Below are 11,344 nucleotides of genomic sequence, written 5' to 3'. Positions count from 1 at the left end.
CCCATCTCATGCACACTGACCTCTCATACTTGAGCAGGCTGTGTCCAGAGAAGAGGGGCTTTGTTTGGGCTCATGCAAGTCTCTGGGCACCACCTAGTCCTCTGCTGTACACATACAGGTTTTCATTGGGTCATTTGATTCAGTAGACCTCAAACCTCTCCCTAGATCCAAACTACAAATGCAGTTAACTTGAGGGTTACTGGAGGTTAAACTCAAACTCCAAATGAAGGAGCCCAGCCCAGGGAGGAGCCGCACAGGTGCTGGCAGGATTTGTGGGTGGGTGGCCGGCCAGGTCTGCCCTTGGGCAGCCAAGGTTCGGGTCTGGTTTCTCCACCAGCAAACCCTGTTCTGGCTCTGCTAAGCCCAGTGTTTTCTGCCAAGCGGAAATCCCTGCTCACTGACTAAAAGGGAGGTCAAGGAGGGAAGATTCTTTTCCCCTTCTGTCACCCAGCTGTTTGTAGCCCAAGCAGCAGCAGAAAACACACATGATGTCATGGTTGAAGAGTTCAGATCTGTCCTGAGGCCCGAAACAGGCAAAGCAGTATGTCTGATGCTCCCAGACCACAAATGTCATCTTCCTCTCTGTGTCCCCCAGTGGGCATTGAGGTCTGCACAGACGGTCTCCTCACAGTCATGAGGCCAGTGCTGCACCGGGAGGGTTGCAGTATGTGGCCTCCCTGCAGGAGAGCAAGGAGTCACACTCCCAGCCAGGAAATGGTCCAGCGAGGAGCCCCAGTCCTGGGCTGAGAGTGCCCCTCACACACCCGAGCCACCCAGCCCATCCCACCTCGGGGACTGAGGCAGCAAGATGGGGTAGACATGCCAGGGTCCTGGCCCTTGCTCGTCACTGAGTTGGCCCCATCCCTGCCTTGACTTTGCTGCCCCTCATGCATTTGGACCTAACTTTTGAGCAGGTGGCAACCCTAGAGGACAAGTGCCACATGGCATAGACTAACAAAATAGGCTGGCCTGTCTTCAAAGTGAAGAGACAGGTGGGGTAGGGCTTGAAATAGGAGTATAGCCCCTTCCTGATCCTAGGGGCAATACTGCTCCCACACTTTCCTAAAAACTTTTTTTTTTTTTTTTTGCTACCACATCCCTGGCTCTTTTATATTTTATCTATTATTTAGAGAGAAGGTCTCACTAGTTGCTTGGGACCTAACTAAGTTGCTGAGGCTGGCTTTGAACTCACGATCCTCCTGCCTCAGCCTTCTGAGCCACTGGGATGACAGGAGTGCACCACTGCACCGGGTTCTTTTCTAAGAACTCTGAAACCCCAATGAAGTTCCTAACATTTTTGCCTCATTAGAGTCAAAGACTTCTGGAGTTCTTTCTTTGTAGTGGAGTAATTCAAGAATCTGTAGAAATTCTCTTTTCACACTCCTACTTCAGGGCCAGCCTCCTTGTCAGACGTAGGCTGGCTGTTCCTAAGCACGGCTATACTGGAGGGGAATTCCAGGATGTGGGCACCCCGCAGTCTCCCAGGGGAGGGTCCCGGCACCACAGCCTTCCCCAGGAGGGCATCAGGCTCCACCAACCAACAGTGCCCATCTGGTCTTCCCCCACTGGCAAGAAGGGAATGGGACTTGGCCCCTTGGGTGGCTTCCGGAAGGGAGTCACTAGAGGCCAGAGCCTCAGACGCAGCTGGTCACCCTCATGCACAGTGCTGACCCTCAGGGGCAGTTCCTGCCTCCCCCACCCTCACCATGGCGGGTAGAAACAACTACAGACACCCCCCACCCCCGGGTTTCTTTCAACTCATTTCTTTAATAAGGAGACGCAGCTCATTACAAAATAACAATTTGACAAGAGATCAGACAAGAACAACAGAGTCCACATGAGGGGGTGGAGGGCATTGCCAAGCAGGGGGCGGGCAGCGAGGGCTGCACGATGTGGGCAGGAGGGCTCCTGGTGGGGCAAGATGGTCCAGGGTGAACTGGGTCAGGCAACCCTCTGCCCCAGGCCTAGTTTTCAACTTTTCTGGCCCCAGGGTTTTTAGAAAGCAACCAATCAAGTCCTTAGATGAGCAGGGTCAGGGCATACTGGTCATGCTTCTCTAAAGAGGACCCCCTAAAGTCTGGGTTGCTAAGGCAGGCACAGCAGAAACTCCCTTGCCCCCCTCACGATGCTGCCCCCTCACCACAGACCCTCCCTCCAATCTTGCCTCAATTTCCGTGTCTGTGGAAAGTGGGAGGGACCAAGAGAGCTGGCCCTGGGATTTTTGTGTGCCCGGGTGCTGTGGTTTGTAACTGGCAGGGCTCACTCTGCCACCTCTGGCCTTGTCTAACACAACCCACCTGATTCTCCTCAAGCTCTTCTCCGGCCCGAGGCTTCCTGGGTTACTCGCATGCATCACCTGTGCTCTGGGGGCCTGGGGCTGCAGGCTGGGGACTGCACTTCAACCTGGACCTTGGAAGGCTTTGGGCCCCTACTGCTTGCTGTGCCTGGCGGGGGCTGGGGGAGCCAGCGTGAGGGCCAGAGCCCAGAACACACCTGTTCTGCCAAGGGTCCTCTAAGCCATCTATAACCACGGCACCTACCCCACTTCTGGAGGAGCCTGGCAGCCCTAGGGCCACCACACTATTGGGGTGCTCTCTCCCAGACTGCAGAAGGAAGATGGGGATAAAGCCTAACCCACTACCAGCCCTAGGTTTCCCCCCATGAGTTCCTCCTCCATTACCCTCTATGAACCCTGACACCTCAGTGGCAGTAGGCCAGGCTGGTTGAGGACCCAGGTCGTAAATGGAAACCCAACCACAGACTGAGCTGTTGACTGGCTGCTCCTGAAACTCTGGGTTGACTCTGCAGGGCCCCCAGGAAAGTAGCAGAACTGTGGCGTCCCACCGTGCACCGTCAGGGTGGAGATGGAGTGGAGCCATCAGACCACAGCCAGCCAGGGACACCTCCCAAGGCCCCACCAGAAGCCCTGGCCACCGTCCATCCTCATGACACAGGGCTGAGGAAGCAGGAGGGGAGGACAACAAGTGAGCCCTTCACAAGTGTTCTGTGGGGAGCCAGTCGGAGGGACAGGGGGGCTCCTGGGAGGGCGGAGGGCGGTCTCCAGCAGAAGGCCCCCTTTATGGCTTTTCAGTTATTCAGACAGCAGGAGGAAGGGAGCCACGCCACACATGGACACGGAACACAGAAACAGTGGACACCAGACAGCAGGCGGGACATGGCGTGCCTTGGCCCTGCCCATAGATGCACCGCAGACGGGGGGCCTTCGGGGCCATGGTGTCCTCCAGCATCTTCTCCAACAGGGCCGGCACCAGGGCTGGAAACCCGTTCCCATCCCCTGACAGCTCCCATTATGGGATTCCCAATGGGGAAGGGCGGGTGTGGAGCTGGGGACAAAGACGTCACACAACAGAAAAGAGAAGGAGCAGCCTTGACCAGTTCTGTAAAATAGGCCTGAGGTTGGGGGACCGAGGGAACTCTCAGCATTGCCATGCGGCTATTTACAGAAGTTTATAGACATGCATCTTGACTCAACAAGATTCTGTTCGTATGTTTATAGATAACTATCTTCTTTTAATATATAACTAAACGCACATGGCAGGGGTTGGATGAGGCTCAAATGGCTTCAAAAGGTGGTTTTGTTGTCGCTTAAAAAATAAAGTATATTCATGTATCTTCAAGTCACAGTGTCCCCTTCTCAATATTGCATTTCAAAAAACAGGTTAGGTCAAATCCATGGTGACCAACCTCTGGCCCCCTGGGACTGAGCAGGAGAGGAGGGATATGGTCATAGGGTAGGGTCGTCAGACACAGTACAGGATGGCCAGTTAAATCTGAATTTCAGATAAACGATGAACCATTTTTAAGTATAGTGTGTCCCTAATATTGCCTACAACATCCTTAAAAATTGTATTGTTTATCTGAAATTCTGAATTCGACCATCCTGTATTTTTACTTGCCAAATCTGGCACTGTATATCACGGGACAAGGACCTAGGGCTCCCTGCCTGCCACCACCCATGGCTCTGATGAAAGGCCCCAACCAGCCTGAGGAGGGAAAGGGCGAAGGCAGAGGGTAAGAGGGCAGTGACTGGCTCCATCTCTTCCTCTTGAGGTGCACAGGCTCTCTCTACAGGGTTGGGTGAGATCAGAAATGAAGACTCAAAGAATAGCCTAGAACATTAAAGGAACAAGGAATCTCTTGCTCCCACAGCCAGGGAGAGCCTCTGCTGTCTCCCACCCACCCTGCCCTCACCCCATCGCATAGAGGCCAGTTTATGAGAGACCCTGCAGCCACCCCTCTTCTCTCCCTAAAGCCTGGGGCCAGCAAAATCACCCAAATCTGATTCTGCAGAGACACACACTATGTATGGTTTCTTGATAAGAAAGAAGACCAGGACCTGAAACTGTGGCCTGATCCCTGTCATCCAACCTCCAGCCAAGAAGCTCCAGGACCGTGGTTTCTCCTTCACCCCAAGCACCTGCTCAGCCTCTCCCAGGCCTCAGCTTCTGCTTCCAAAATCTAAAAAATCTGCCCGTAGCTTTGGCAGAGTTGGTTTTCCTTCTACACAGATGATTCAGGGAGAAAGCAGCCTTGGCCCTCATCCTAGTTTCTGAGTGGCTCTGAGTTTGGATTTTCATAGTTTCAGTCCCTCTGTAAAAATGCTGCTCCCGACTAAGTACTTTCCTCTCTCTGGAACAGATTTTGGAATGAAAACTCATAGCCCCAGAAGCATCTAGAACCCCTCACTAGTCAGACACCTAACTCTGTCCTGATTAGATCTGACACTCCAGGACCCTGACATCCCCAGGAATAAATCCATACAGCAGTCGGGGTTTGGAAGGATGCTCTGTGGTTAGGCTTCCTCAGCCGTCAGCTATAGAAACTTTCCAGCATTAGCATGTCCCACCTGCTTGTAGACCTCCCCTCTCGTTCTGGGAGCTCATCAGGACCAGCTGGGACCTGAGGGAGGACATGCTCCCAGCACCCACCGTGCTACCAGTAGAAGCCTCAGCAGCCTGGTCCCTCCAGGCTCTGCTCAAGGTGGGCTCTGAGTAGGAACTGTCCAGCCTCTATCTCCAGGCCCAGGCACACACGAAACACCAGAGGTCTCCTTTCCTTCTCTGTTTGGGAAGTGGTAAATCTTAGGTGCTAGAAGGGTTAAATGAAGCTCATGGGCCGAGAAGAATCTCAGGTGGTAGGAAGTGGATTGGGAGAAGGCAGAAGAAGGAAGGTCAAGGGGGTGAGATTGACAGGGGGTTTCCATGAATGAGGTTCGCGGGGACGTAAGTGAGGAAGGACCCTGAGAAAGCACCAAAATGCCTCAGCTCTGGGGAGGGAAGAAGAGTCCAGTGACTTCTGATGTCCACACCAAGACTCTGGTACTCTGTGGCCACCTTGATTCTGAAGGCACCCTATTGTCCTACAGTTTTCTACCATGACCACAACTCTGGTCCCAAGGACCACTGCTCATAATCCTTATCAGAGTGCTACCTTCTCATTGTTCACACACACACACACACACACACACACGGAGTATAAAATGCATAACTTCCCATGTACCAAGGGCCACTGGTAGGAAGGGAGGGGACTCTGAGAGAGGCAAGCCAAGTCCTGCTTCCTGGTCTGCTTCTGCTGTAAGTGTCCCCTCACTCCCTGCTTCAACCAAAAAAAAACAAAGCCAAGCAAAACCAAATTCCCTCCTCCCCCACTTTTTTGAATAAAAAGACACTCTGCACCTTCTCTGTGCTGGGGCCTCAAAGCCTGATTCACTCCATCACTATCTACCTGTGTCAGGTTCCTACAGGAAGCTGAAGTGGCTCAGATGGGGCAGGAGGAAAATTCTGCCATTTTTTACTGGGAAAGAGAGTGATCCCCAACCTCTTGGAGAAGCTGTGATTTTTCTCTGGTAAGGAAATACCAAGAGCCTGAGAGCTTTAAGGATGGAAGAGAGAGATCAGAGGAAGGGAGACGAGGAGGGTTGGCCTCTAGCCACATGGGGGCCTGACTCTCTTGCCCATGCTGAAGTTTTGGAAGGGAACTCAGTGCAAACCTGACTAACATATATATGGCTTTTTATCAATGCTAGGGACAAAAGGTGAACAGGTATGGGACACAACTGGGCATGGGGTAGAAAACCTAGCACAAGGCTGGGAATATAGCTTAAGTGCTTGTGTAGCATGCAGGAGGCCCTGGGTGTGATCCCCAGCACCACAAAATAAAATAAAATTGATGAAACACTGGTTGGTCTCCACCCATTTCAAATGAATGGCATTCACATCTTGACATTCACCGAGAAAAATCTCTCTGATGAATGGAAGGCTGCGGCCTCCTCGCACATCTCGCTGGGCCGCTCTAGCAATCCATAAGCCAAGCACGGAAAGCAGAGGGCCCAGGGAGCAAGGAATAGGAATGGAAGGAATCCCACTGCTCCCCTCTGTACCGTCTCAGAAAATCTCCACCATCTGTCCATCATCCTCCCCTCCTAACCACCCCCTTCTTACCTGGACCTCAGGGAAACTAAGAACATTTAAGCCTTCCTTTTAACGTTCTCTGGCTCTGTACAGATAACACGTCTTCAGACAGTGTTGATCCACTTAGATGCAAAGACAAACAGAAGCATAAGCATCATGGAGAACAAGGGCCCATGAACCGTGCTGCTGAGACTCTGGAAAGGGAGAAAGTGTGTTTCCCACTTGTTGGGGCAAAGATCCAGGAGCTTAAGCTTGGTCTTTCGGGGTAACAGGACTTCTGTTGCTTCATAGTTCAATGTTCATTGTCAGCAAGAGTGAGATCCTGGGACAGAAGGTCCCTGTGAAGAGTCTAACCAATCTAGGGATGGTTCATTTCCACGAATGTCCCAGAAACCCCACTTCTGGGGAAAACGTGACTGACAGGAGAAAGTCTGTGACAGCATCAGGGGTCTGGTCCTAGTTCTGGACACATCCAGTCCCCACATCTTGCTGCCTCCCAGATGTCCACCCAGAGGAGTATGAGGGCTTCCAGCCTCTGACTGGGATTCTGAGCCTTCCTGCCATCTGGTAGACCATCTTCCACTAAGACAGTGGACTTTCTTCATCTCCTCATGTCCCTGAAGAGCCTTCTCTTCCCACTGTCCATGGCTCATCCCAGGAATGAAGAAAAATACTCAAAGACACTCTCTCTCTCTCTCTCTCTCTCTCTCTCTCTCTCACACACACACACACACACACACACACACACACACACACACGCGTTGGCTACTGTGTTGCCTTGGCTGTTGCAAAGCAAGATGTGCTGCCATGTTGTTGGTCCAGGATGCACAAAAACCAGGAAGCGCTGCAACTTCCCACCAGGAGAGGGTCTCACCCAGGGTGAGGCTTGAACAAAGCTTTGAGAGAGTGAGGGGGAACCGGCAGGGCATGCAGTGACCGCAGCTCCTGGGACGACGAACAGAGCCAGTCTTCTCTTCTACCTCTTAGGGGACTCTCCTCACACAGCCATCAAAGGAAAGTTGGTCTTGAAAAAGAGAAAAAGGAAGGAAAAACAAGGACACAACCACAAACGATGAAGAAAACCTCTAAGGTCGCATAACTGAGGTATTGATAGCTCTGGATCTTGTCAGTGTCCATCAAGGGCACAGGGTCCCAGCCGCGGCCATCTACTTATTCTTGCCCAGAAGTGCGTCCACCTCCTCCTCCGGCTTCAGTGAGTGCCACTGGGCGATGGGCCTCCGGGGGTTGGCCAGCATGTCAGACCAGTGTCGCAGCTCTGTGCCCGTGGCATTGCTGCCCACAAAGATCTTGCCGATGGCTTCATTCTTGCCCAGCTTGTCATAGTCCAGCACAGTGACCACCACCTGGACTTTCTGCAAGGGAAGCCAAGGAGGGAGGATGTTGGAAAGTGAAGACATGGAATTCCAAGTCCAAATTTCCCTCCATCAACATTTACTCCAAACAATTGGGAAGAAAGGCCTCCCTGGGCTCCTTGTTGCCTTCCATCTCGGGCTCCCAATAAGACTGAATTTACATGGAGGCAAAGGTCACACCTTTGGGGACAACCTGTGTTGCTACCAACAGCATTTTGTGCATCACAAGAAATGCTCCAGGCACTGTCAGTACTTGCAGAGGGGATGGGAGGAGGAAAAGATGAATTTTACCTCTAATGACATCAACATGCACATAATCAAAAAATTGCCACACAAAATAATAAAGGTTATGCTAGAGAGGGGAACACCAGGTACAACGGAAACCCAGAGGAGATGACAGTCCTGCTTGGGTGGGTCAATACAGGAAGGGCTTCACAGACCGCAGAAAAGAGAAGAGAGTTCCAGAAAAGAAGATTAGCCTTGGAAAGGGCACAGAGACAGGAGAGTGCACTGGTAACTGAGAAACAGAAGTTCAGATTCACTGAAGTATAGATTGAGACACAGGAAGTGAGGTCAGCTGGGCAGGAAGTGAGGTCAGCTGGGCAGGAAGTAAGGTCAGCTGGGCAGGATGGAGTCAGCTAAGTATTTGCTTTTTATCTATCATTCAGATAAACAGTAGGAAACTCCTGAAGACATAAGAAAAGGGGTGGCATGGATCTGTTAGGAGAACCCTGGCCCTGAGGTGGGAGGAATGGACCTGATGGCTAGGGGTCTGCAGGGGTGTATTAGTGAATGTGAACCAGGACAGTGGGGATGGGAAGTCAGGGCCAGACCAGAGTGGTATTTAGAGGAGAGAATCAAGAGGACTTGGTGATCATTTGGACTTGTTGAGGGGACAGTCAATGCCTTTCTCCCCCGTCCCTACCAACTCAGGCTCATCCCTTAGGGCAAAGCTTTCTTTGCAAAGCCTCCCCTAAATCTTAGGCACACTGAAGCCACCATCCCACCGTGTTTGCTGGGCCCCTCCCACTATGAGGGCCTTGACACCAGGTCTGTGTGTTCTATACACTTATTTCCCCAGCCACTAGCAAGTGCCTGGCACTTAGGAAATGCTCAGGAAATATGTTGAATGAATGGGAAAAGAAAAAGGACTGGGGTCTCAGATGAAGCTCAGGCTTCTGACGTGGGCCACTGGCAAGATGTGGGGTCATTCACTGAAAACAGAATTTAGACAAAGCAGGTTTGGATGGGATCAGGGAGGGAGAAGACCATTATGTTGGCTTTGGACTTGTGGATTTGAGATGTTTGAGCCACATCTGAAGCTTTCCATTGTGAAGATTCCTCTTGGGATCACATCTTTGCTATTCCCCTGAAGATTCCGTAAATGACATCATGGACACCTCAAACCGGACAACTTCAACTCTGAAGAGCCCCTTGGCACTCTTGCCCTTCAAAGAGGAAGAAGAGGGGGGAAGGACAGCTCCCCTGAAGAGAACCGCCCCCCTGCAAGCCCCTGCATCTGACTTCCAGCCCAGAATGGTCTGTGTCTCCCACCTTACCAAGTTCAGATCCCAGTCCCACCCAGAAGTGGAGAAAAACAAACCTCATCTCCACCATGTACAGCACTTTCTGGTGGGACAGAAGGAAGGGACGGAGGAAGGGAAGGAAAGAAAAGTGGGGGGGAAAGAGGAGAGAGGAAGGGGTTAGAGGGGAAGATGGGAGCAGACTTAGGAAGCAGGGAACATGGGGGCAGGGATGACCAAGGGAGGATGGAAGGGAAAGAGACTATTTCCTCCTTAGTCACTTCCAGTCTCACTGGTGTCACCCCCTGGCCCATACGTACAACCATGTCCTTCCAAATTCTAAAGGAGCAATCTGTAGAATGTTTTTAATTACTTTATGTTCATCTCCTCCGAAAGGGAGACCCTGGGGAAGAGTCCCCATGTGGCATTCCCCCACCAGAGTGACACTCCTCCATGGTTTGAGGAAACTCCTGGGTGAGTCCCCTGCCCTCGACCTGCCCATGCTCATTTGCCTCCTGGCCCAGCTCCGCGCCTGAGGTCCTTCAGGCTCACGCACCTGGATCTGCTCAAACGGGATCTCAAAGCTGAAGGACTCGTTAAAGTAGGGGTTCAGGGTCTTCTTCTTCACCGTTGTCTTCTTCTTCTTGAGCCTCTTGCCGTTCTGCATCAGGTGGATCTTCACATAGGGGTCTGTGGCGGGGAGAATGCCAACCCAAAAGGCTCCCTCAGCCCAAGTCCACCCTCCCAGGTACCCAGGGCCTCCGTGGAGGATGGGGGTGGGGGGGTGGCAGTCTCCACCCGGCTGAGTCTAGGCCCTCAGAAAGCCCTGAGGCACAGGACAGGAAACCCAAAAGACACAGAGGATCCTCAAGGCTGGCAGTAGGTTTCACCTCAAGGACCAGTTCTGACTGGTTGTTTGTGGCTTCCTGGAGTATCACATTGAGGAAATTTCTGCTTCTAAGTTAGGCCTCGCGAGAGAGTATGGGGCTCAGCTGGTGATGACTGTGCTAGGCAGGGGCACCTCTGCCTAGTCCTGATCCTGCCCAAGTCCATCTTCCCAAACTTGCAGATGAGAAAGTAAGACTGAAGAAGGGAAATGACCCATCAAAGGTCATATACTGGCTCAGTGACGAGTCCAGCACAGGCTGATTCTCTGGGACAGCACGGCAGAGACAGGGGGCTGCAACCACCTGTACCTGGTGTTTCAGGGTCGGTCCCATTTCTCACCAGGTAAGTCTAAAACTCAGCATCCGCCATGTACGCATGGAGTCCCTTGCCAGGGCAGAGCCAGCAGAGCCTACCGCCTCTCCTGGAAGTGTCCCCAGTGGGGTGGCCTGATGGAGAGGCCCACTTTGGGTAGGCCTCATCCACTTCCTACACTTCCCTGGGAGAAGCAAAATCCTGTCACTAACTCATTGAAATCTCTCTGATCCTCTGTAGCCCACCGGGCATGGCCGGGGAACACTGGGAAGACACCTCAGACAGGGGGTCAGAGCCCCCCTGCTCTGAAGGCAGACACCCAGGTCCCAGGAAAGGAAAGACCTCCTCCTCCTTGCTGGGGTGTGCAATCTCCTGGGGTTCTGGGCCGTGACTGGCTCACTGGTGCCACCCAATGGCAGCCAGAAGCTCTGCATGTACCTGAAAGGCCACCCACGTCCATCTTCTTGAGGTTCTTGGCCTCCAGGATGCAGACAGTGAGCTTCCCGGCCGTGGGCACGTAGCGTAGAGAGGTGCAGATGTCTCCCAGCTTCTCTGGCTGACCAGGGAAAGAAGTGGGACTCAGGTCACCTCAGCCATCCCACTGTCGCTAGCATGGCTGACCCCATCTTGTCAAGACTAGCACATCCATATTGCCACCTCCCTCAGTCCCCAGTCCCCACAGCTGTGATGGTTGAGAAGGTCCTACAGTGTCTGACCTCAGGGCCTGGCCTAAGATGCAGTTCACAGCCGCGTCCTGAGGAGGCTGACGGGTGAGTGGACCAAGCAGACCTAGGCAGGTGTGGGAAATGCTCAGCCC

General features: G+C 52.7%; 1 protein-coding gene across 1 annotated transcript in view; it reads right to left on the bottom strand.

Annotated features, from left to right (window-relative positions):
* Positions 1 to 7,597: 7,597 nt before the first annotated feature.
* Syt2 (synaptotagmin 2) overlaps positions 7,598 to 11,344 on the bottom strand; it is a 42,440-nt gene continuing 38,693 nt past the window's right edge. The window contains exons 7-9 of the mRNA XM_076831891.1: positions 10,966 to 11,083; positions 9,884 to 10,017; positions 7,598 to 7,804 (exon numbers count right to left, since the gene is read on the bottom strand). Coding sequence (XP_076688006.1) covers positions 7,598 to 7,804; positions 9,884 to 10,017; positions 10,966 to 11,083 — 459 coding nt within the window. The remainder of the gene's footprint in view (positions 7,805 to 9,883; positions 10,018 to 10,965; positions 11,084 to 11,344) is intronic.

This window comes from Callospermophilus lateralis, chromosome 13 (assembly GCF_048772815.1).
Source record: "Callospermophilus lateralis isolate mCalLat2 chromosome 13, mCalLat2.hap1, whole genome shotgun sequence".
NCBI lineage: Eukaryota > Metazoa > Chordata > Mammalia > Rodentia > Sciuridae > Callospermophilus > Callospermophilus lateralis.
This window is presented reverse-complemented; position numbering and strand designations above follow the sequence as displayed.